Source organism: Coturnix japonica, chromosome 4 (assembly GCF_001577835.2).
Source record: "Coturnix japonica isolate 7356 chromosome 4, Coturnix japonica 2.1, whole genome shotgun sequence".
In the NCBI taxonomy this organism is placed as follows: domain Eukaryota; kingdom Metazoa; phylum Chordata; class Aves; order Galliformes; family Phasianidae; genus Coturnix; species Coturnix japonica.
In genome coordinates this window covers 48,060,109-48,086,771 of record NC_029519.1, presented here as the reverse complement: position 1 = coordinate 48,086,771, position 26,663 = coordinate 48,060,109, and the positions used below count along the sequence as shown (strand labels likewise).

Sequence of the window (26,663 nt, the reverse complement as noted above, 5' to 3'; positions counted from 1 at the left end):
TCTGGACCTGAATGTAAAAGTCTCTGAGGCTCTAGCCCTGGGTTGGTTGCTGGTACAGGCTGATGCATGCAGTCAACGGCCAGGCCTCTACTTCTTAGCCTTTCTGTGTTTTCACCTGTAGAGGCACGCAATCATATAGCTGACAAGGACTCCCCTCATCCCATCGCTCTTGACCCTGGAGCTATGGTGCTGTTCTTATATCCCGAATAGCCCTTAGAGCCCAACTCAGAACCCTCTTGCTCCCAAGCCTCTAAACCTACTCACCAGCTCATCCTGTTTGTTTATTGCTGGGTTAGTTGCTCTGTGTACGCAGTGGCATTATGGCTACATTGACACTCAGAGCCCTGTACACGTACATAAAGATAGAATGGAGAGGAATGTGTTAGCAAGGAATTTATGGGACTGGTCAAGACCAAACCAGCTGGCCCTTGGTATCTCAGGAAGAGATAAATTTAATTTAAAAATCTCTAATGAACACTAAGAATTGCACCCGCTTCTATTGAATCAGGCATTTATGCAGTAGTTTCACAAAAACAAGGACAAATATCCCACTTGTTTCAGAGTTTTGTTTTAATTTAATAAATAAAAAAAAATGTTACAAAGTAAAATGAGTTATGTACATTAAGTATTTTATATGAGGCTCAATAATATATTTGCTATTTATATATATTATATACATTTTAGGAAACGTGCAATCTTGAAATATCAAAATAGAAGTAAGAATCTGAAAGGCCCTGTGAGTACAAGCAGCGACAACAAAGGCAGCTTTTCTCCTATGGCTGCCTTAACCAGCTTCAGCAGTCTTTGTAGTGAAGCAGATACTTCTCTGAAAAGGTAACTTGAACTTTGAAATTCTAGATAGGGTTTGGGCCAGACAGAAAATGTAGTTTGGGAAATCCACAGCAGAGCATGGCTACTGTACTAAAGTGATGTTACAGTCCCCAGAACTAACTCCAGAATTACCAAGCCACCATTTTCCAGGACTGACTGTAAGCAACCTGCATCTCTTTTAACTACAACCTGACTCCAAAGCAGTTTGTGCCGACAAAGCAAACAACAAAAGCATATACTTGTGTTATTTGCTATTGAACTGTAACTTCTCTTCCTAACACTCAGGTTTCAGGCAAGCTTCCCCTACCTCCCTGCTTCCCACACTAAGTTTTTTTGGACATAATGGAGAGTGCAGCAGGTGTTCTCTGGATTTGGCTGTGCTGGTTAATATCACTGCTAGCTGTCTCAGCCATATTTGGATTAATTGCTGTGGTCACTTAAACTCAGGTGGTCTATCAAGGTTCTGCACACTGAAGTTTATCTGCAACTGGAAGTACTCAGTGGTCAGTCAGCACAGTTCAGATCATGCACTCCCAGATTCTTTTAAGACTAGTCTCAATTTGATGCTGTCTTATGGGCTCAATGCTTATTATTGTTCCACTTTGTTTTAAAGGAGATTTTTTTATTGCTGCTTTTAAGAATTTATCCCATGAGAAGGAGGGTGTGACAGAAATGTAGCATTCTGTAAATACTGACAAAAGAGAACAATTTATAACAGTTATTTTCTGCTTTCTAATCTCGTTGTATTTAGCTCTTACTGTTGCTACAGGCTGTCGCTTGGAAAGCAACTGATTGAGAAGAGGGTGGGGCTGATCTCTTTGTGGCTGAGGTGATTGACAGCATTTTACTTTTCAGAGTCATCGTGGGTGGGGGCAAAGCACTTCATTGTGGGAAGAGAAGTAGAGCAACACAGATACCAACGCTGTAAGTATTGTCTCAGTTTTGGCAGAAAGCTATCATTAGTGCTTATTTTCTCTTTGCAGCATTCAAGAAAACTGCCGTGTTTTCCATTGTTAATCTGTTTTTAAGTATGACTTGAAATACTCCATACCACACCCACAAGCAAAACACATCAAAGACTAAATGATAAGATGATAACTGTTGTACGGCGTACTTTCATCAATTGCAATTTGCATTGCTAGCATTTAGTGGTGGTTTTTTGGGTTGTAAAAGATGCTCTTCTTACTTGTTTCCTTCTGCATAAATCTTACAATGTCACATGACTGACTCCATCTTCATTTGAAGCACATTTCTGAGGTTCCACAGAAAGATTTTTGTGAGTACTTAACGCAGTATGTGTCTGCTTGGATTTAAACATTAATTAGCAATATTATGTCACTCATTGCTGGAAAGAATTGGCTATGTAAGTGTTTTTTTTATGCTGGTACCTAAGTTACTTCTATATTTATGATTGCAAGTGCTTAATAGTTTTAGTTGAGTTTGGAGATTTTTGAGAACCACGTATTTTGCTTGCAGCATGGAGAAAAATAGTCCTGCACAAAGTATGTGAGGCTGTGTAGCTAAGTAGAACGAGTCATGAATAAGTTTGGTAGTTTGGAATTCTTTTGGGTATTCTTTGGAGGGGCAAGTAGTTTGGCAATCTTGTGTTTGTTTTTCCATGATATACCTTCTGCTGTGTGCCAGCACAATCTGGTATTTTATATCAATTTTCAATAGCTGGGATGTCCTAGATTAGCTGCGTCTCGTTTTGAGTATAGCGCCTGTAGACTTGTATCCTGGTAAATGTTGTTGGCTTTTTAATTACATATATTTTTAAAGCAGGTTTATGAATCACCAGTGAAAGATGGTATCATTTAAAAAAGAAGACTCTAAACGTGATTTTCGTATGTTACTGAAATTTATTAAATGTCATCCAGAAGTGACTTTTCAGAATTCTTTCAGTAAATGCTTGTCGCTTTACTGACAAAGTGAGAATCAATCAGCTTTCCAACATACATTTTGAGCCCGTAGGGCTTACAGAAAGGATCAAATATGATCTTAGAACAGACGTCTTATCACCCAGACTAAGAGCATACGGTGGTCCCAGAATGGACAGCAGGATTAGTTAGCCACGGGATAAAATATATAAATTATTTGTAATTAAATAATTAAATAAATAACATAGCAGTAAAAAAAATAAAGTTATTAGTTGCTTATTTGTGCATAGATCTCAGGAAGTCGGTGAGTTTTTGGTGAAAGTCAGGAAAACTTTTCTTGTCGTTAGCTTCACAGATCTTGCATTCGCCTCCTATGGGAGTCTGCTCCTGCAGTACAGTAAATTTTGTTAATCAGCGATAGCTCTCTTGACAGATAGTTTTAGAGTCATGAATTTATGGCACAATTTTCTGAACTACTGCTTACGTAAATAATTGTTACCCTTCTAAGAACAGTGTAAGGTGACTTATGTCATATAGCAAAGAAAACAGATCTCATACTTCTTAAAACGTTGACTTGTATAATTAGTTTGGCTCAAAACTGTTGTAAAGTTTTGGGTTTTCATGCAAGCAGTTGTGAAGTAGTTTGGCATTACAATATTTTGGTACAAAACTCTTATGTTTTTGAGCAGCCATAACACAAAGGCCTTAAGGCAAAACAAACAAACAAGAAGACGTGTTCTGATGTTCTATTTCATTATTGTGGAAACAGGTTTGTTTTTAACTAATTGACCATAAAGATTACCTACCATAAGAGTATCGAGATTATTTTCGATATGTTGAAGAGCAGTTCGAACTTTGTTTTCAATTTCAGGCTCATCTTCAATTTCTTTTCTCAGAGTAATGATTTCTTTCTGGTAACACTGCAGAGTTTGATGGATGCACTCCTAATACAGCAATCAAAGTCAACACACACATATATATTGTATTTATATAAAATGTTTTTCGAAAAAAAATTGAATATTTTTTTCTTAATTGTGCATTCTTTTTTTTTTCCTTGTATGAGGAAGAAATTGTTTCCCTTTATACAATGTATGGTTCATTTTTTTTCCCTCCAAGTCACATTATAACGTTCTACTCGTGGCCTTAGTTCTGTGTTAGTTTCTTGTAGCTTTTGAAATGTAGACGATCTTTTCAGGACATTTTAAATGATGGAATATCTCTTGGGAACATGAATCTGCTGTATTTGCTCTTAAACAGAGCCTTATTTCCAGTTGTTGTGTGGAAATCCTGACTTAAGAAAAGGGTTACTAGTAAAGCCTCTATTTTACAGTGGCAATCTTCAATTAATGCACTTTGATTCCTTTATGTACTGCTTATATCTGGTCTTGCAGCTGAATGTCATAGAATCATAGAATTGGGTTGGAAGGGTCCTTATAGACTCTCATTCCAACTCTTCACCCTTGGCAGGACTGCCATTAGCTAGATCATGCTGCCCGGGGCCGCATCCTACCTGACCTTGAGTGTGGGCACATCACTTTACTCATCACTCTTACAAGCTCTTTCAGGCAGTTGGTGATAACATGCTATTAAATGAGCCTTACACATCTATACTTGAGCACTGGAGCTCTGAGGTAGTTATATCTTGATCTTGCCAGCATAGAAGAAAAATGACTCAGATAAGGAAGTGGTTGCAGAATCTGGTTTTAAATCTTTACTCAAACAAAATTTCTGTTAAGTGAGAATACTGCTGGATTAAAAACTTAATTGGAGGCTCAAAGCAGCTGGTCAGTGGTAAGCAGACTGTGATAAGGCTGTATTTAGAATGCTCATGGACTCAGATATGCAGTATTTTAGAAGAAGAAAAAGGAACCACAGTGATGGTGTTGGCACGGAACTAAGTCTTACATATTTACTAAACACCATAAAATATGAATGTATAGCTAAATGCATCTAGGATGAGTTGGTTAAGTTTTACTTCTGTAAAGAGCTAGTTAGAGCATAATTTTCATTACTGATAAGATATGGGAGATTTGTAGCTTGTTAAACAGAACCAACTAGTGTCTCTGCATCTGGTTTTGATAGAAAATGGGCATTTTCCCATGGATATTGCTGTATTTAAAAAGTTTCTAACTCTTTCTTCATTCTCTGAATCATTCTTATATGAGTGTTGATATAACAGTATTGCCTCCTGTAAATTTCATACAACATATAATTGATTCATAGAGCTTTTTTTATGAATTGAACTGTGTAGTAAGCAAAATGAATACAGAGGATTGGTTTCATGTTTTTGTATTGCACAGACCAAGAAAGTAATATCATTCATTATCTTGTGAATGTTTAAGAATATGAATCAAAGTCTGAAGTGTTGTTTAGGAAACCATTCCTTCACACTGAATTCAAACATCTCAAATCTGCTTTCTATAATGTCCCTTCTGAGAAGTGAATTGTTTTGATCTAAATCAATAGTGCATCATTTAAAAGTAGCCATATCTTAGAAGTCCTTCTGAAAACAGAAAGCTAAAGCTCACCTGGGTCTCACTTGGTGTGTAGAGCTCGAGATGAATCTTCTGTAGAGAAGAGGGAGAAAAAGTTAATTTTTGAGGACAAAACGCATAGAAAAAGTAAGTAGAAAACATTAGCAGAAAAGGCTAATATGAGAAAAACGTCCACTTACATTCTTGCTCTTTTCCAGTAATTCTAAATCCGAAATTAATGTTGGAAGAATATCCTGTTCTTTTGGCGGTAGAGTTGCTCCATAAGCTGTAGTCATAAGCATTGCTACTGAAATGCAGGCGAAGATCAGTACTTTGCACATCATGTCAGTGTCCTGGTTATCTGTATGCTAGTATTCAAATTGTGGTGTGCAATGCAAGGTGATAAGTTGTCATTATACTGCTTAGTATTTATACTCTTCTTTCTGGGGGGAAAAAGATGGGGGCGTCATGTAAAGAAGGGTTTTATTACACATTTTTTCATATGCTTTACCTGTATGGCAAGAATCATTACTTTTGTTTTTCCTCCCCGATGACACTTTGGAATTTTTTTACTGCGAGAGGGATTTTACCTACATTCACTGGTGTAAGAGAAGCCCACACTCACTTTTGGCATTCACTGTCTCTGTGTGCTTTTTGCATGAAACACTTTTTCCCTCTTGGGCCGTCCCACTCCCCCATAGAATGTGCTGTACAGTGTGCTACTGACATACAAAATGTTCTAAAGATGTGTATGTTAACCACTGTGTCTACTGGAATGTGTTTGTCCTTCTACAAATCCTGTGGCATCATTTAAGCACAGGAGACAGACATACTCTCACTTTACTAATTGTTGTTTAAACAACAGGAAGAAAGTTGGCTTCCTGTCTGAAGGTGGTTTTACCTGTCATCGTTTGCAAAGACAAGTTACAAGCAGCTTAGGCACGTAGGTCAGTCTTTTCTATGATCAACTTTAAAATGTCTATGAAAAAAGAAATCCGTCAGGATTCTTTGTTTTGGGATGTTTAACCAAATTTTCTGTTACAGTAGGTCACAATGCCATTCATTTTTCCTTGTGTGTACCTTTCTCTTCTCTCCAACTTGAAAATATTTACAGATTTTCATACTGATAGCCAAACCACTTGCATTTTGTGGTGTGCAAGTTGAGAGTCAGCACTCGTTTGACCTTGGACTCTTGCTTAATAAATTTGCCTGTTTTTCTTTCCTGGTTCAAACTTCTGTTCATTGCTATCTTGGGAATGCTGTGAGCAGTGTTCAAAAATCACAGTTTTCTTCACTTTGCGTGTAGTTCTGAGCCGCATACTCCCCCTGCTGCCCAGAAATCTCCATGCCAAAAACATTTTTTAGGCTCATTGCGTTTATCTGCTTAAGCCACATGGAATACATTCAGGTTATGCACACTGTTGTGGGTCTACATGTTGTAGCATTCAGAATGAGGAAGTCTGGGCAGGTGACTGCCTCTTCATCCATTACTGTGTGTGGAAACTAGATGTGGAAATCTATTTTGTAGGTTCTGACTATATAATATACGGGGGTGGGGACTGGGAGAACAGTTCTGTCCAACCTCGGATTATGCTTTTGCTTGGGTTAGGGTTAGTCCATTGCTGTAATTGTTTTTCCTAGTGCCTGTGTAACTGTCTGAGAACCATAAAACTGGTGTTAATCAACGGTGTCATCCCAGTACCTGGATAACTGAGTTTTCATTTCCTAGCTTTGAAATAAGTGCAAACATTTAACATGTCATACAGAAGTCTTAGTAGCTATTGTAGCTTGCAGTGCATACTAGAGGTGAAGTCTGCAACCTTTCTTGGCACTGCATCTTTTATCTTGCCTATTTATTCCTGATAGTAGTTAATTTCAGACAAGAGCTATGGCTGCAGAGGTGAGCTGCTGAGCAGTAGGTTGTGAGTTTTTTCTCTAAGAGTGCTTGTACAGTTTGGTCATTTTATTCAAGGATTTTAGGTTTTTGGTTTAACATACTTTGTACAAGGCGTTAAGAAATGCTTCAATGCTGAGCACAAAGAAGACCTTTTTATTGATAATGGAATTGGAATTCCTGCTCACTACTTTCAGTGTTGCTTGGTCTTAGCTGTTCTGTAATATTATGGAGGCTTCTCACCTGTTTGTAAAGTAGTCCCTGGAAATGCACTTGGAAGCAGTGAATTTGGAATTCTGAATCTGAAGCATCTCTGAAGTAGTTTTTAGCATTGATTAGAAGTTGCTCTGCAATATTTGTGGATCTAGAGAGAAGAATGTTTAAATCTTTTCTTGTTGTGGATTTTTTTATACTTTTGTAGTACTTGTGTATAATACAAAGAAGAAGAGCTTGCTTTTTCTTCTGGGAATTCAAGTAAATGAAATAAAGATTTCACTGACTAAACCTCTGGTATGCATTATGCATGCCTTCAAAGTCTGGAAAAGTTTTAACATAGGATCTGATACTTCTCACTTCTGGCTCTTATTCTTTTGGGTATCTCTAAACTGAAAGCTTGCTTTTTTTTCTTCTTTTTTTTGCTTCTTTTTTCCTTACAAACTTGATGACAGGTGAATTTTGGAGTGAAGTTTTGGTTTCATTGAGGTATTAGACATTTTGTTCATCAAGGTGCTTGCCTCCTTTCTCCATCACCAGAACAAAGTGGCATTCAGTTGGAGTCATCGTGTACAACATGTTTGGTAGAATTTAGTTCGTGTGCAGGAGTTTTTCAAACTCCTACTTCAGTAGCATGCTTTCACAAGATTAGTATCGATGAGAGTCATAGGAACCACAGTGAAGTTTGTATCTCTTGCAGAGGTGTTAACTATCAGCTTGTGATCACAGTCTGTCATTGACTTAACTCCTTAAATGTTTTCTTGGCCCTTTTAAAATAATTTTGAGTAGTTGAAATTCAATTGGTGTTTACTGATCTCATAGTTCTAAGCAATAATCACTAGAAGGATGCCCTTATTAGTTGGTTTGTTAGGGAAACTTGTGAACGTGTTGAAGTAAAGGTTTGAATAAAGAATTGATTGGTGGTAGTTCTTTGTTAGATCTTAAACCCTCAAAAAGGGTCCTTCTACAGCCTATTGTCAGTTTTTCTCCTCAATCAAGCTAAGGTAGAGCTTCATGACCTATAATCTGCCCTTGTTGCGGCATAGTTTTAGTAGGTACTAGGAGTAGAGCAATTCTCAGATGAATACAAGGGATTCCAGAATACGTTAAATACAGGAGAGATTTGCTGGCTGTGTTTATAAGGAAAGGAAAGAAAAGACAGGAGGAACCATGAAATGATTTTCTTGTATTTCTTGTTTCTAGTAGGATTACAGTTTTTTTTATTCACTAGTGCATGTGATAACATCTTCACTGGGACATAGAGGATGAAGGAAAGGATCCTTCGGATGGCTTGTAGAACAGGGACAAATGAAGCAAAGAGTGAAATAGGAAGTCAGAAGTTGCCATATTGGATTAGAACAGTGGTTTTAGCTAGATTAATATTCTTCCTGATTAGGGCAAGTACCCACACTGTATCAGGTGCACAGAAAAACACCCAAAGGGAATAATTCTTCAAGAAAAAAAGTGAAATAATGTTTCCTGCAAGAAATGTCAGTTGTAACAACAACAAAAAGGCTTTTGGCTTTACAAATTCAACAGATCTAAAAATAATTGGCAAGCAGGAATGTTTCTTAAAAACCTGTTTTGAAGTCATTTTTCATTAGAAAAATCAACATCAGGATAGACCAGGAACAGTTCTAATAGTTATAAACCAACCTTTCCAGTATGTTCTGATCGTCCATTTCTATTGGCATGTGAAATGCAGACAAAGGTGATGATGATTGAGGACCTCCGATGACTAGGAAAAAGCAAGAGCAACAACCAGAACAAAAGATGAAGAGCTAGAGTCACCACAATCCCTGAGCTGATAGGAAATACGTGAAGCTGAATAGATGTTGAGTCTTGCACCTGGAATAGAATAACGTCATGCAACAACACTGGCTTGGGACTGGCTGGCTGGGGAGCTGCTTTGCCATAAGCAAGCCAGAAGTTCTTGTAGAAAAGCTGAACAAGTCAGCACTGTGTCTGTATTGTGTCTAGAGTTGCTGTGTAGGGTTTCCCTTCTCAGAGATGCTTGAAAGCCGTCAGGTGGCTGGCTCTGGGTGACACTACTTGAGCAGTATAGTTGAACCAGATGGCCTCCAGAAATCACTTCCAACCTCAGCCATTCTGTGATGAAGATTAATGGCATACTGGACTGCACTGAAGAGCTTACTTAGGAAATCAAGGGAAGTGGCTGTTCCATGCTCCACACTGTTCTCCTGTGGCTGCATCTCAAGACATTTGTTCTGTGCTTCCAGAACAGAAGAGGCACTGATATTCTGAACAGAGTCTATTGTCTCAGAGATACTACAGTGATGGTTAAGAACCCATGATATAATGGGAGTGTTTGAGGGCATTGAAGTTTCTGAGATTGAACAGGAAGTCATCCTCTCAGTCTCTAAAAGGAAATTAAAGGGAGAATTGATCAGGGCTCTTCTTGGGGACATGCAACAAAAAGACAGGAGGAACAATCAGGGGTTGCAGGCAGAGGAATTCTGGACTCACAGTGGAAAAAATACTTAAAAGGATTGTTTCTGCACAGGAATTATGTGGTTATCTAAGGTGATAATTTAGATGGTTATCTGTAGGGGTTGTGAGATCATGGAATCATCATAGAATCATATAATTGTTTGAATGGGAAAGAGCTGTTAAAAGCTATCCAATCCAACTTTCCTGCAATAAGCGGGGCACCTTCAGCTAGATGAGGTTGCTCAGAGCCCCATCCAGCCTGACCTTCAATGTTTCCAGGGAATGGGTCATCCACCACATATCTGGGCATCCTGTGCCAGTGCCTCACCACCCTTACCATAAAAATCTTCTTCCTTTGTTCAATTTAAATCTCTCCTCTTTTGGTTGGAAACTATCTCATACTGTTCTGTGCCACAGCAGCCCCTGCTGAATGCACTGTCCCTTTTGTTATTATAGCCTCCCTTTAGATACTGAAAAGCCACTATCATATCTCCCTGAGGACTTTTCTTCTCCAGGCTGAATAGCCCCAGCTCTCGGCTTGTCCTTGTAGGGGGGTAGAGTCATAGAATCACCAAGGTTGGAAAAGACCTCCAAGATCATATAGTCCAACCATCCTCCTACCGCCAATATTTCCCTGCTAAATCATCTCTCTTATTTTCATATCTAAATGTTTATTGAATGCCTCCAGGGATTGTGGCTTGGTCTTAGACAACTTCAAGAGAAGACTTTACTGTGCTACTTTTTCCTAACCTTCTGGCAGGTACCCTGACACACAATACCGTTTATCAAGCCTCTGGAAGTCTTGGTCTCTGTTGTAGAGATCTCTTGTCATGTGGTTTCTGGGGAAGCATGTATGCTCTTCTTTTGGCCTTTATACATTAACAGTTGATGCTTCTTTCTAATGATCTGGTGTGTTTTCCTTGTATGCAGCATGTCCAGTAGATCTTTATATCAGCAGGTCTTCTTGTCAGTGTGCAAAAATATGCGTGTGGCAGGGGTACTTGTAGGTGTTGGATTTGCTGCAGAACTTTTTTAGAACAAGAATGCAAAATGTCTAAGAAGCCAGGCAACAGGGTAAATATTGCCCATTCTTGACTTTTCTCATTTAATTGTTGGCCATGGTAAATATAATGCAGTTAGGGCACTGCAATAAGGAGAGTGGCAGGAAAAATAAAATCTGTCCTGTTTGTTTTTTCCTCTTGGAGCCACATGGATTTCTGTAAGAACAGTCTTCGCAGTCAACACCGCCACAAACAAAACTTAAGTCACCAATTTCCTTTTAGTCGAATGTACCCCAAACCTTCTGAAAGTGTTCCCAGTACACCCACAAAACAATACAAGTGTTAACCTCTACTAGTTTTGTTTCACACTTCTTTTTAACTGAAAATCTACAGAGACTAATATGAATGCACTGTTGATCAGACAGTTCTGTGAATTTGGCTCGCTGATTTTTTTTTTTTCAAGATGGATGAAAAACTGAGTAGCTCCTTCAGGTTCTTGTTCTTTGCAATTTCCAGCTGGGTTGTGTGTTCTGGACACATATTAGTTCTTTATTTGAGACGAAGGAAAGCCAAATGTGAGGTGTTACGAGGAAAGGAAATCAGATCGGAGCACTGTTGTTGAATGGTGTCACTTTGTGTTAACTATTATTGGTGCAGTGTGATAAGAAGGACCTACGGAGTGAGAACATCACAAACTGTCTCTTTGTGGAGATTCTTTTCTGAAGTTATTATAAAATTACTTGTTGTGATGTAAACCAACTCTTAAATTCCAAGGTGATGTTGTATGTACTATGTAACTTCAGGAGTAAACACTGCTGACACATAAGCTGTTTGGCAACCAATAAAATAACCTTGGTGGACTTGAAACAAGGAGATTATTTATTGTGGCTGCAAAGAAACTGGAATTTGGCAAACACAGTAGGTAGCTCATTGGTACAATACTTGATTTCTGTGTGGGTTGGGGAAGGTCACTTCTTACTTGGGCAGCCTGTGCCAGTGCTCCGTCACCAGCACAGTACAAGAAATACTGCCTGATATTTAGGTGATGTTCCAGTTCATGTCTTTTTGCCTCCTGTTCTGTCACTGCGCACCGCTGAAAATAGCATGGTTCTGTCCTCTTATGGAGTGAGAAGCAATTGATTATGAGTGTCTTCTGAAGTTCTTAGGACTGGGCAGGTACACCTGAGTGCGAGAGAATGCTCAGACGTTTGGAACTACATGGTTACTTGGTTCTGCTTTACTTCTAAACCATAAGATGTGTGAGCCCAGAGTGCTCTGTATGTGCCATGTTTCTTCCTCCTTTTTTTGTTTGCTTGTTTTGGTGGTGTTTTGTTGGTTTTTTTTTTGAATGCTTTGCGGTATACCAAATATTATGGTATTTGCTGAGGAAGAGATTCATCTCTTTAGGCTTTTTCTATCCAGCGTCTCAAAGAAGTGCTGGCCGGTGTTGTCTTCTTCTGCCAGTGGGTTAGAAATTAATTAATCAGAGGATCAAACTGATGAAGCAGTAATCAATATCAAATGTGTCTTAAGCCCCTAACAGAGTTCAAGACTTCCTAAGAAAAATTCACACATCCCATCCCATCCCTGGAGGCATTCAAGACCAGGTTGAATGGGGCCCTGCCCACCCAGATCTGGTAGGTGGCAACCCTGCCTATGGCGTATGGGTGGAACTGGGTGGGCTTTAAGGTCCCTTCCAACCTAAGCTGTTCTGCAATTTTCCCTGCTGTTAATGATGCACAGATCAGGGAAACAAGGAGGCTGATCAAATGAGGAGGCTGTGGATCCAGTTTTATTTAGCACAGACGGTGTTTAAAATTCTGCCTTGCTCATATGTCCATTTTGTCGCAAACACAGCATGTGAGTATACGTGGTAGTTCTTTAATCTCATTGATAAATCCACTTAGCAACTTTGAAAAAGAAATGAAATTTGCAACTTGTTTCAGTCTTCAGAGGAGAAGTTTTAAGGAATATTTAAGGCACATTTCCATACTACCTGCCCCACATGACTTGAATTTGAACGTAAAAACAAGAGGAAAAAAAATGTTATTAGGAAAATCAACAGTGAGTTTCAGTGGCTGATTCAGAGCTAAGGAATATTCCTGGTTCTTTCCCTTCCACTCATGTTGAAAATTCATTCATTACTAATAGATGCAGTGAAGCTAGCTTTTGTCCTAAAACAAATGCTGTAGTTTGCAGGATGTCATGCATCTGCAGTGGTTTGTTACTATTACTTTTTTCCTCTATCTGGACCACTGTTTTTATGCAATTTTTTTTTTCCCCCACACACGATCCTGTTGAGGCACAGTAATTCAGTAAATGATTTCTTAAAATCAATGGTGTCACGGGGGTTTTGTTTCTTTATAGAAAAATCACCAAATCAGTTGATTTGCTATAAAGCCATCAGGACAACGATCAGAGCAAAAAACTCAGGGTCTCAATAATGAGTAAAAATGTTAGTGCTGAGACTTTCTCAGGTAACACTATTAACACTTGACACTTATAACTGCAATATGAAGCAGTATATGTTCAGGAGTTATTTCTGAGACATTCTACTTGTGCCATAATGGTTAATGTTTGTTTTGTTGTTTTATAAGCATACTGATGAGCTTTTCAATATGAACATCTCTTTACAATGAGATGATATGGAAGCTGAAATTTCACTCAGCTGTTTTTGGAAAGCTGGCAGGAGCTAATTTTTCATAGCTGTTCTTTGTATGACTTGCATTCTGGAGTACTTCTCCAAACCACCACACTGCATTTCTGATATGATGCAAATTATACCTTCCTCATTAAGATTCCATTGAATTAACTAATATTAAATTGCCTTTGTTAAGTCATTCTCAATGTCATGGGACTGCTTGTATCATGCTCATGCTGAGAGTTGAAAAAAGTAACCTCAGATCTTGATAAATCAAACATAAGATATCATTATTTTCTAGCTGTGATCATTTTGGCAAAGAAAGGATGGGAGATGGAGTTTTCTATTAGATAGGCTGATGGAAGTGGACATGCTTTTAGACAGAGTCCTTTCATCAGATTTTTGTTCACCTGTACCTGTCTGTGTGAAATTCTGGGCAGATATTGAAGGCATATTGAATTCAATCTGTCATAAATTTTGCATATCTTTACTTACAGAATAGTTAGTGCGAATCAGAAAATGTCTTCGTCATCGTTTTCAAATTCAAATCTTCTTTGTAAGCTTTAAATGGCATTGAATTTTTTATTTGCAGTTATGTTGTATCTGTTACACAGTCCTGCACTGTGTAGTGTGCAAAACACTTTATGCTAACCTTGGATTTCTGGAGTCCAGATCTGAAGCAGACAATGTCTGCTCTTCTCATTTCACTTTATCTTACCTTGCCTTTGTGTGTTAGTGTCATTTTAAAATCAGATTCTTTTAAATAATGTAGCCGCAAAAAAGAAAAATATATTTTATATATATTGTATTGAAGAATAAATATTGCAGCTTTGGAACTGATCTCTTCATTTTTTATAATGAGGGGGCAGTCATGACAACATAGGCATGAGAAAGAGAAGGCTGAATTTGAGGTGTCACTTCTGTTAGTTCCTCCTGTGCAGCCCCACTTAGCAGAACTTTACTTGGTATTTAGCAATCCAAAGGAACAAGTATGTTGCAGGCATGGGATTTTACCAAGCCATCATAATTTCTGTTTGTAACCTTATTTCAGCACTTTCATTTCTAGCTGTAGAGGTGATTATGCTCTTACATTCTTTTGATTCTTCTTCCTTGGATGCCTTTTTGATGTAGGGTAAAGTCTTATTCTATCTTAAGACTTTTAAAAGGTCTGACAAAGTTATTTACTGTTACTTCTGCTTTTTTAGTATGATTTCCAATGTACTCTGAGGTTAAGAGTAATCTTTTTTTTCTTCCTTTGTTCACAGCTTAGCTCTTTTGCAGCTTCTCTGTGACCCAGCTTCCCTTGTTAACTGGGCTGAGGAAGCCTTTTGCTAAGAACAGGGATAGTGAAAGGGATCTGTGTCGCTCTTAGTGAGTACTAATAAAGTGCAGCAAAGCATCAGAGCAGGAGCAGACATTTGTGGGGTTGAAATAAGATTTTCATGTCTAAAATCTAGAGCAGAGACTGATGTGAAGTAGTTGGGTTAGTTAGCTCTGTGTAGTGTTATTTGCAACCTTTGCATAAACAAATGGGAGAGCTTTGGCACTGAGCTGGAGCAGAAGGCTAGGACGTGCCCTGTGTAGCTACGAGGACATAAAGATGACTACTACCAAGTGATTCACCAATGCAGGACAGCAGCATCTAGGATATGTTTTGCAGCTACTTCTGGGGAAAGTAGTAATTATGTTAAAAAAAAAAAATGACCATCAAATACCTCAGTAGAAAGTTATACAGAGATTACACATCACATATTAAGTCCAGTGGTAACTTTAAAAGAATGCATGCCTCTAGATGTGCATGTGTGCCCTAGCCACATCATGACCTTATACCGTGCAAGACCTTTATGTGCGTCACTTTTCCTCCTGTACCTTGGTTTTCTCAGAAAGGAAATGCAGTTGCGTGGGCTGGAAAGGAGATGCTGCGCATTCTAGCTAGGTTGTGATCTGGTTGATTAGTATAGCTACCATGTCAGCTCCCAGCTATCACTTGGTCTGAATGCCGAAATCAGAAGCTATACTCTAATTCTTTAATGCATAAAGAACATCATGAGATGCCCTGAGTGGATCTTGGTAAAAGCAAGTTGTTTTTTTTTTTCAGGACTTGTGTTGGAAGGGGAAGAGCACTTCTCTGGCAAACTAGGACATTTTGGAGATTGGGAATATGAAATTTCAAACAAGTAGAGAGTACTTGCTTGACAAAATGGCATGAGAGACAAGAAAAGTTCAGTCCCAGAGCACGCTTACTGTTTAAATGTATGCACTATCACTTTGCTTTTTTTTATGTTAAAATAATATTCAGGCATGACAAGTGAAATCCAAATCCATTTTATTAACCTTATAAACCCTAGAGGAGAGATTGTGCTCTTTTATTACATAGGAAGTACTCTTATGTAATCCCTAGAAAATCTGTGTTTGGTAGGGTTTGAATGGTAATTGTGTCACCTCTAAGTTTGCTGGACTTTGAGAAGGATGTCTTTACGTTTCTGTGGCTCTGGAAGCAGTTTTTGGAGAGTCAAGACTGAACAGCGTAGTAGCAGAAAGACTGACCAGACTGACCAGACTTCCACAGGAAAAGCCGCACCGTTGAAAGCAACAGAAGGAATCTGATCAAAGCAGGCTACGATATCCAAATACTGCAAAATCACTTTCTTCATAAGTTCAGGACGTCCGTATATGAACATTTATGTTTGCAGATCAGTAATAAAAATTTCAGGAAACTGAAACTTTGAACGTGTCATTAGAGGTTTCTGAAAGGACCACAGTGATCTGATTAGGCTTTATTCTAGTCTCACTTTATTTTTGTAATCTTGATAGAATATGAGAAACGTATTAACCACAAAGAGTTGAAATTGCACACAGGTTTTGCAACAATCTTGACTTACTCTGAAGGATTCCTCTCTTCAATAACTAAATACAAAAGTCAGAGGATTGCACTGCAGAAGGTAAGGGTAACATTTTAGTGCGGAGTTCTCACTTGCTTTCTGGAATTTCTTCTTGACAAATTTGGCAATGGAATCAAAAGAGATGGAGAAATTTGGTTGGGTATTGGTCTTCCCACATTATTCAAATTACTGTACTTTTTACTTTCCATATCTCGCTGAGGGAAAGATTGACAGTGATTTGTTGGTGTCAAATGCATCATAGCAACTTCAGTCATATATTCCGCAACCAAATACTTGAGAGAGTAAGCATTGTGCTCTCTCACCCCATTCAGACCCAAGTAAGCGTTCTGAGTAGGAGCAGAGAGACCCTTGAACATGTCATTTTGTACCTGTTGAGTTTTAAGACTCGTAAGAAAAATGACTTTTAGATTTGCTGTAAAGTGTCAGTTGTGTACAACACCCATTATAGCCTGGCATCCATGAAATCAAGTGAGGAACAGTGAATGTTTGATCAGTTCTGTTTTTAACTACAAAGATTACCTGTTATTGCAACAAGTGTGAAGATGATTAGAGCTTGCTAAACTGTAATCAACTTATCATGGATTTCCCAATGGGATGAGCTGATATCCTGATGGAGAAGACTTGACATTTACCATCTGGATGTTAGGATGATGCTTCCTGAAAGGTGGCATTGCAGCAGATGTGAACCTGGGATAGGAGGGTAGAGTGGGGGAAAAAACGTGATCTGATAGTGTAAATATACCATTCACCTGTAGAAAATGGTAAAGCACAAGACTGTGATCTGATGCAAAATATTAATACTGTAAATAGAAGTAGGATGCACTTCTTCAGACACTTCAGGATTTCAGGTAGGATAATTACACAGGTGCAGAGTGTGTGAAGCTGGTACCATATTTGTCTATTCAGTGCTTTTGTCTAAGGCTGAGGCTATAGGAAGGGAAAGCGTAATGCTGTCACTGACTCTTGGAAGATGTTTGCTATTATTTCAATGACAAATCTATATAGTATTTTTTGCTATACGTAGTTCTTCAAAGGGTTGTTTTTTTTCAATCTTTTTAATATTATCTCTGTGGAGATATGAAAAAGAACTGTTGACTTCTATGAGTTGTCCTAACACTGCACCTCTTTTCTTCCATTTTTGTAAATCGTACACCAAATTTCTTACTTCTGTAGCTGCCAAAACGTTAAAAGTGACCTTCATGTTAGAGCAATTGAGATTCTGCTTCCTATGGAAGATAGATCACTTATCAAATGCAACTTAACTTCTGTAGAAAGTACTGTGTAATAGAGAGCTGTATGATCTCACCGTGTGCTTTTTGAAATGCTGTGACATGTGTGCAGAAGAGCATAGAATCATAGAAGGTCCTGAACTGGAATTGCCCAGATAGAATTGTAGACTATTCTGAGTTGGAAGGGGCTCAATAGAATCATAGATCATGGTAATTGGTTGGTTTGTTTTGCAAGTTTCCCAATCAAAAAATAGCACTTCTTTGTAAATATCAGTTGAGGCTTCAACATTTCAGAATTTATCACAAGTCTACTGTCTTTCCACTTCTTAAACTGAAATTTCAACTGTGCTGCTAAGACTCATGGAGAAAACCTATTATTTTGGTAAATTGAAGCTGATGCCATATGAGATAATAGTAATGTAGAAGTAGCATTTATAAGAAAATTTGGATTAAATTTCAGGAGGAGATTCCTTGAATATTTCAGTACTTAAAATTTCATGCATTTTCTTGTGGAATAAACCACTGTTGTGTATCTCCATCTGTCTTGTCAGGCTGAAAGAGGTGGAGCTGTTCAGCCTCTGAGGTGACCTCATAGTGGCCTTTTAATATCTAAAGAGGAGTTAATGGAAAGAAGGGAACAGACTCTTCAGCAGGGTCTGTGATGATAGAACAAGGGGAAATGTCTTCAGGCTTGTAATGCGTAGATTTAGATGGTGTGCAGTACTCAAGTGAGATATTTTAAGACGACAGTGGACTCAGGTTTGTTTCATCTCAGAGGCTACATTTTCCTTAGATATAATCAACACTTGATTCATAGTAAGCACCATAACATGTAGAGACTGGGTTTTCCCTGCAGCTACATTCCTGAGCACTATTTAAAATAACAATAATAATAATTGTTAAGATACTCTCCTTCGTGTTGCTTATACTTTACAACTTAAATAACAGTGGCATGTAGGGACCACAGTGAGGACCTTGCGTTCAAGGACTTTTTTGAGGTAGGGTGGTTCTTGTGGCTTCACAACCAAATGTGAGATGAGAAAAAAAGTGAATGAGGGAAGGACCAGGGGCTTCTGATTCAAGTAATGAAGGTTGCTCTAGTGCACTGAAGGATGTTGTGGTTTGTTTTATTGTTCAGTTTGTTGCTTTTCTTTCTTGCTTGAGTTAAGCATTAAGAAAACTGTCTAAAATATTGTTTTGTTCAGAATGCTTATTTCAAGTACTGTATTGTCTTTTCATGCTAAAAACAGACCTGCAAGTACCTCACAAATCTAATGTACCAAGTCTGAAATTGAGATACAGTGCAAGACAAATAACCAGTGTGACCCCTTGTTTTTTACCTTTTTAATTAAAAAGTTTGTCAGAATGAATGCAGAATACCCTTTGTGGTTTAGGTCATATCTTCATTGCTAACAAGAGCAATTCATATATAGAACACAGGGGTTTCCCCCTGTAGTGTATAGTATATCCCTGCTTGTGGTAATTCAGGGTTTTTTTTTCCTCTCATGCCTGTTCAGTTAGGCATGCAGTCTAACACTTCTTCTCCTGCATGTCTATATAGTAATTTCTTCCCTTCTGTCCGTTCCTGACAGGTTTTTGTAGGATTGCCTGGTAAGGTGAACTGTGACTTTAAGTGGGGATGTGGTTTAGAAACTCCCATGTTGTCATTCTTGCAATGACATTGCCTTCCCTGTTACCTGGGGAAGTTGCTGAGCCCTTCTTTAATCTTCCTCATGAGTAAATGAAAATGAAATTTCACCAAGATGTTTTGTGGGAACTTTATGTCTCCTTCTGAATAATCCAGTCTTAATCCTGATCTCATAGGAACAAATAAGTACTTTGCATTGGTGTTTTGCTTCATTCTGATGTATAACCCTATAATTATCTTATAAAAATATCTTAATTTTGATTCTAATTTTTTTTTTTCTCCCCATTGGAATTGGTGATAAAATAACACACTTTGTATTTAACAATAGTAGTAAGTAATTATGAAAAATCTACTGCTACAGGTGAAGTCTGCCTTTGTTCCCAAGGAAATCTTAGTACTTTGGACCTTGGTGTGCTGATGGACAGTTGGCTGAATATGAGCCAGCAATGTACCCAGGAAGCCAAGAAGGCCAATGGCATCCTGGCTTGTATCAAGAATAGTATGGTGAGTAGAACTAGGGAAGTCATCCTGCCCCTGTACTTGGCATTGGTGAGGCCTCACCTAGAGTACTGTGTTCAGTTTTGGGCCCCTCAGCACAGGAAAAACATGGAGGTACTGGAGCAGGTCCAGAGAAGGGCAACGAGGTTTGTGAAGGGCCTGGAAAATCAGCCCTATGAGGAGAGGCTGGAGGAGCTGGAGCTGTTTAGTCTGGGGAAAAGGAGGCTGAGGGGAGACCTTATCGCCCTCTTCCAGTACCTGAAAGGTGAGAGTGGGGCAGGTCTCTTCTCACTAGTGACAAGTGACTGGACGAGGGGAAATGGCCTCAAGTTGCGCCAGGGTAAGGTTGGACGTTAGGAAACACTTCCTTACAGAAAAGGTAGTTAAGGAGTGGAATAGGCTCCCCAGGGAGGTGGTTGAGTCGCCGTCCCTGGATGTGTTTAAGAGCTGTTTGGATGTGGTGCTCAGAGATATGATTTAGCAGAGGGTTGTTAGAGTTAGGGTACTATGGTTAGGCTGTGGTTGAACTTGATGATCTTTGAGGTCTTTTCCAACCTGGGTGATTCTATGATTCTATGACTCCATTACCTTTACCCCTTGGGTTGTAAACCATGTCTAGAATGTGGTTGATTATCCTGTTTGCATCTTACAGCTTGCACTGAAGGTAGAGAGAAGAAGGTGGGCTTTCTAGCCTGGCTACCAAACCTCTTCCAGAGCAGCACTGTCTGGAGTGTGAGACTATTGTTTGTCTACTGGGAATATTTGCATGATTTTACGTATATATGGAAAATAACACTGTGCTGGGAGTGCTGTAAGTTTCTCTCATGCTGTTGTTGCTTGTAACTGTGCCGTTTCAGCCAGATGTATGTATGTATCTTCAGCTCCTTGGCAGCCTTTTTCAGACTGGCATAGCAGGAGCTTGTCCAGATATGCTAGAATATCCAGAATATCCACAAAGGCATTACAGCTACCTCCCCAGCCTAGTTCTTCTGTTAATTACGTTACTTCTGGTATGCTTTCTATTATTATGATTTTTCTTAACACTGCCTTTTTTTTCCATGTAAATTCTTACTGGCGGTTTCTTTGTTTCTTGTGTGGTAATAAATAGTTCACGAGCTCACTAATAGCTATTGAATTTACTCTTTTTCTTGATTTGTTATGTGGGAGATTCTGTGTAGTTGTAGATTAGGAAGAGGGGAGAAAAAACCCAACAATCTGCAAGTCAGATCCTAGTCCTAGCAAGGAAACCTGTGAATCTTCCTTGCAAAGTAAGTGCCTGGGTTGTCTTTGGTTTTGTTTCTTTTCTTCAAATCCAGTGATTTACTGAGAGTTGGAACTGTAGAACACAGGGAGTGTGTAATTGCTAGCATCTATTGTACGTGTGGTTACTGCCTAGGGAAAGAAAGGGAAAATCCCTTTGTTGAGTTTGTCTTTGAGACTTAATTCTTCAGTTACTGCTTGAATTATAATGAAGGCTGAAATCTGTGAAAATCTGAATGTTCAGACTCCACATTCAGAAAAACTGGAGGAATGTTTTATGAGCTAAAGTATGTTCTATGATTTTTATTACTGTGCCTCCAAATACTTCAGTGTGTGGCTAAACAAAAATGTCAGAAGATTCCATTTAAATGCCTAAGGGGGAAAAAAAAGAGTGAAACCAAATTCTGGGGGAGACAAATTTCCGGTGTTAAGCAGGAAGTGTAAATACTCAATGCAAATGTTAGCAAAGGCTTCATTAATATTATTGAAGGTGTAGACGTGTTAAAATTTGCACCCACCTCTATCCAGAGATTATTCTTTCACTTACGGAACTTCAAATAACACAGATGGTCTAGTTTAATATTAAAGCTGGGAAATACAGAAATGAAAAGAGTTATCTTTTCTGTGAGGCAACCAAATGGATGATGGTGAGGGGAAAAGTCAACTGGCTCACTAATGCTGTAGCATTGTGCCAAAAAAAACCAAATTCTTTTTTAAAGGAAGTGTGTTTATTGCTCCGTACTTAAACATTAACATTATATGCTTATGTTATACCGGTAGATTCTTATTGCTTCTTATTCTTGATGTTCTGTAATAATAACATTTGAAGAGCAGTGTTGACTGTGAATCATAATGCATTTTACAAACAAGATTAAGTGGTGTGTGGTTTTTTTTTCTCCTGTGGAATTTGAAAGACAGGTGAAAAGAGCTTCTGAAATGCTAGCAGCAAAATCAGTCACATGGCAGTAGTCTCTGAGCTCAAGTGTATTGCCATATTGGTCATGCTGTTTTACCTTTTGTATGGAAGCAAATATGCTTCTACAAGGAGGAAGTTGTTTAAATTCCTTAATACACAGGGAAATTCCTACATACTAAGTTTTAAACTAGAGGAAAAGACCAATTAATATTAAGTGAACAAAATTGGAACAGCATGGCAGCAGACGTGGGAATCTGGAATGCAGAAAGAAAAACAAGATCAAGCTCACTGGATTTGGGAGTGCAACAGTTGTACCACGCAGTGTGCTGAAAAGCATTTCTTTTGCTGCTGTAGGCAAAAGGGATGTGTGGGGCCTCTCACACCACAGCGCTTTTGAGAATCCTGAATTCTAAGTAGAAGTGAAAGGACTTTCACTTGTATGCAGAAACTACTCTTACATTTTTTTCCATCCAGAAAATGATTGAAAGTTTGTAAAGAGAAAACAACAAATGAAATAATCAGAAAATGAGTAGGCTTTGACTCAATGTTTTATAATATTTTATAAGTACAAGTACATTAGTCATATTCTCTGAAGGACTTCTTGTAAAAGGTTTTTGCTCTTTGTAAGTTTTTCCTGTGATTAAGTTTTTAAATAAAAGTTTGGGGTTTTTTTTTTTTTCATTAAGGGAATGGGTATTTTGGAAAGTGATAATTATGGAAACTGAAATGATCGCCTCCTGATTTTCAGGGACAACAGCTGGTAAGAGCACCTTGCAGAAGCTTCTGCAGAGGAAGCCAATTTTGCTGAGGTTGAGTCCTTGCGTGGAGCTTAACAAACCTGAAGAGGTTTCGTATGGTACCTGTTCTGGGGCACCACCTGCTGGTGCATCCTCATCTGTCTGCTAAATATGGGTATGTGTTATGTGCAGAGTTTAATCTCTGTGATCCCTGTGTGGCACGGAGCACCTGCAGTTCTCATTTGGCTCGGTTCCTTGTGTTTTCAGTGACAGAAGCTTACCATGCTCCTGATCTTTTATAATCCTTTTCCACTGGTGACAGTGCTCATAAGAAAAATGCTGTTTAGGAAATGACACTAACTACACAGTGAGTAAAATACTGCCAACTTCACCAAGTTTTTTTCTCACTATATGAAGTTGATTTTATTTTTCCTGTTTATTTAATGTTGTTGTCCTAGCTCTTTGAGATCACAGGATTGAAGGGGTTGGAAGAGACCTCCAAAGAACATTGATTCCAACACCTTTGCTTTCTAATTAGATGCTCTCTAATTATTCAGTATTGCCTGTTGAATAGGCAATAAAAGAGCATGTCTATGAGAAGTGAAATGTGGCACATTAATGTAAGTTGTTTAATCGTACATCTCTAGGACTGATAGGATTGAAGCACATTTATGTTGCACATATGTGAGCTATGTGGTGTTATGTAGGTCATATGTTTGAATGAATTTTTATACGTCAGCAACATTGATACAGAACAATAGAAAGAACCAGGATTTTAATCATAGATTAGATTAAAATTACGAAATACATATTTTTGGAGCTGCTTACTTGTCTGAAGTTCAAAGTAGTTTAAGATATATTTCAAAACACAAATCATCATCTTTAACTCAAAAACTGGGCATGAACTATCCAACATCATGTGGCTGCTGATACCTGACTTGATGCTGAGCAGTTTCACTGAAGTGAGTTAGTTGTGTTGGTGCTTCATCTTGGTGGAAAATAAGGACATATGTGGAGGCTGGGAAAACACCTTAGGTGCTTTTGATTGTGAAATGGGTTATTGATTGATTGATATTCATATGGAAACTTTTGTAGAGGGAGAAGTTTTAATGAGATTATTATCCATTTTGGTTCTCCTATTGACTTTTCAGTCTACAGTTTCCTTTATTCCACAATGGGATTTACTGTTCGCACAGTATAACTCTGCTGTTCTTCATCTGACATTCGTCATTATGCCGCCCACTGGATTTTGCTTAAAGGGTAAATAAGGTGCATGCATCAGACTGGGAAATTTGCCAGAGCATTGTCTCAACCCTGAGAGAAAACCTATGAGAATCAGGTAGAACAAGCTGAAAAATATTTTCCCATCTCACAGAAATGTCATTTTTTTCAATTTTGACCTTTTTTTTTTTTTCCCCTGTGTCACACTGAAATGAAGTTGCAAATTTCAACTATTTTCATTTAAAGGGAAAAAAAAAAAAAGAGGATGATCCACATCTGTCAGTAGCCTTTTAAGTAAGTACCTCCTCTGGGATGTTGGTGGAGCATGTCCAAATGTAAAAGTCAAATAAAGCAGAGCAGGGGTGGGACTCAGCTCCTGCATTCACTTTCCTGTCAAATGCCCACACCAGAAACCAGTAGTCTGCTCTGCTCTGGTGCACATTGTCTTGCTTTGTTACAGGAGTTCAATTCTGGACCTGGGAAATGGTTATGGTTGAAAGATTTGTCAGATTGTTTCAGTGAAAGTTGCAATGTTTCGGTTTCAGCAGATTTCTTATCCTCCGGTGGAAAAATATTTCACGAAGAAATTCCCAGCCAGCTTCTGAGTTTGCCCTGTAAAAATGTTTTTAAGGAAAGTCTTACTGTGATGCAGAACATTCATTCTTAAGGAGGAAAAGATTGTGCCCCTTGAGCTAAGTGGGCTTATCCTCATCTTGATGCTTGATTCTTGTTCGCGTCCTCTGGTTGCTCGTACCGTCATATTGCTTCATGAGGTTGTGCAGTGCACCTGTCTGGGTCAGAGGATTCATGCAGTTCACATATAACTTGCCTCTTCACCCAAGCTTCCCCTCAAACATACAACTGTTTGAGGATTGCTAATGGGAGCAGAACTGGGATTGGATCAAGCCGACCCTGTTCCAGTGAAACACAGGTGAAAAAGGAGCCTAAGCACCCAGTAGTTTTAGTGCCATAAAAAATAGTTCCTACCAAATTACATTGGTACTTGGTACTTATTCAGCTGTTGATAGTACCATGGTGTAAATCTGATCTCAGAAAGAATCAGTGATAATAATATCCCCAAAAATACTTCCTGTTGTTTCACCAGAGGGGCCAAGGTTGTTTTTAACCTGACTCATTTCAGGTTTGAAGTGCAGATGTGCAGAAGCACTTCCCAGCTAAGACAGCGGTGAAGGGTTAGGATTGAGTGAATCCAAAGAGTGGATGGTGGTAGGGAAAGAAACAAGAATTTCTGATGCTAATTTTGCCAAACATAAACTTTGTATAAGGTGCATTTGTGGGGCGGGTGGCGGAGGGTAGAACATAGCAGCTGTCTAAACAGAGCGTGGGATGTGAGAAGAAATGAGAATTCAAGGAAAAATGTGTTATCCATCAAGAAGGGAGGCAGCAGATCCATAGGGAATGATAAGGAAGGGCTGCCTGCTCTGATCCTGGTGGGCAGAGATACTGTGCCGTGGAAAGGGACATCCTGGACTGGTTTGGTGCCACCGTGGTGCTGTGCTGAGCATTGAGCTCTCCACCACTTCCTTCTCTATCGCTCCTTTTGTCATCCTCACTATGTGCTGACTGGACCGGCTGTGCTTCCTTGACAAAATTGGCACTTTATTTGTGCAGGATATTATGATTGCTGCTGGCAAGTAATTGTATTAGAAGCTGTTAGAAAGAAAGTGCAATTCTTCCAGGAACAGTAAGGAAGTTGTACGTTTTTCTTCTTGTTATTCTGTGATTTGTATGGATAGTTTTCAAGTTCCATTTCTTCTGATCATACAGTTTGGTTGTGATGTTTCTGAGCTTTCATAAGTAGATTCAAAAGCATGAATGGCTTTTGTCCTTTTATTATCGGTTAAGAGGCTGTATTTAGCTGAGAAGCTAGCAGTGATATGGACTCTTTCTAGATGTTCCATACCCCAACAGCAAAGGTTTGATGTAATGTAATATTTTCACTTTCTATAAAAGCAAAGTGCAGCGGGGACTGGAAATAAATGACCTGCTATATGGTAGGGCAAGATTTACCAATACTTTGTATTTCCTTGTGTTAATACAGAATAGTTGTAGATGTAGAATAGAATAGATGTAGATGCAAGGTTTTGCACTTGGGCCGGAAGAACCCCAGGCACCTGTACAGGCTGGGAGGAGTTGTCCTTGAGAGCAGCTCGGCAGAGAAAGACCTGGGGGTCCTGATGGACAAAAGACTCAACATGAGCCAGCAGTGCGCTCTGGCAGCCCGGAAAGCAAATGGGATCCTGGGCTCCATCAGGAGAGGGGTGGTCAGCAGGGATACGGAGGTGATTGTCCCTCTCTACTCGGCTCTTGTGAGGCCCCATCTGGAGTACTGTGTCCAGGTGTGGAGCCCTCAGTACAAAAAAGACATGGAGATTTTGGAAAGGGTCCAGAGGAGGGACAGGAAGATGATCAGGGGCTGGAGCACCTCCCCTATGAGGACAGGCTGAGGGAGTTGGGTTTGTTCAGCCTGGAGAAGAGAAGGTTGCGAGGTGACCTCATTGCAGCCTTTCAGTACCTGAAGGGAACTTTACACCCAGGAGGGAAGTAAACTCTTCTAAAGGGCTGATAATAGCAGGACTAGGGGAAATGGTTTTAAGTTAAAAGAGGGAAGATTTAGGTTGGATGTTAGGGGGAAGTTCTTCACTAGGAGAGTGGTTAGGCCCTGGAACAGGCTGCCCAGGGAGGTTGTGGATGCCCCGTCCTTGGAGGTGTTCAAGACCAGGTTGGACGGGGCCCTGGGCAACCTGATCTAGTAAATGTGTATGTTTGGTGGCCCTGCCAGGCAGGGGGGTTGGAACTACATGATCCTTGAGGTCCCTTCCAACCCGGGTAATTCTGTGATTCTGTG

General features: G+C 39.1%; 1 protein-coding gene and 1 long non-coding RNA gene across 2 annotated transcripts; one reads left to right on the top strand and one right to left on the bottom strand.

Moving 5' to 3' along the window:
* Positions 1 to 695: 695 nt before the first annotated feature.
* Positions 696 to 23,931, top strand: LOC116653422. Its single transcript, XR_004307234.1, has 3 exons — positions 696 to 1,755; positions 22,585 to 22,748; positions 22,841 to 23,931. It is a non-coding gene; the product is annotated as an uncharacterized LOC116653422 (long non-coding RNA).
* LOC107313531 lies at positions 2,677 to 5,586 on the bottom strand. The gene is made up of 4 exons (XM_015861847.1): positions 5,383 to 5,586; positions 5,237 to 5,275; positions 3,515 to 3,652; positions 2,677 to 3,095 (listed from the first exon to the last, which is right to left on the bottom strand). Exons 1-4 carry the CDS (start codon positions 5,524 to 5,526, stop codon positions 2,985 to 2,987), a joined length of 432 nt encoding a protein of 143 aa, XP_015717333.1. The 5' UTR covers positions 5,527 to 5,586; the 3' UTR covers positions 2,677 to 2,984.
* Positions 23,932 to 26,663: the final 2,732 nt, after the last annotated feature.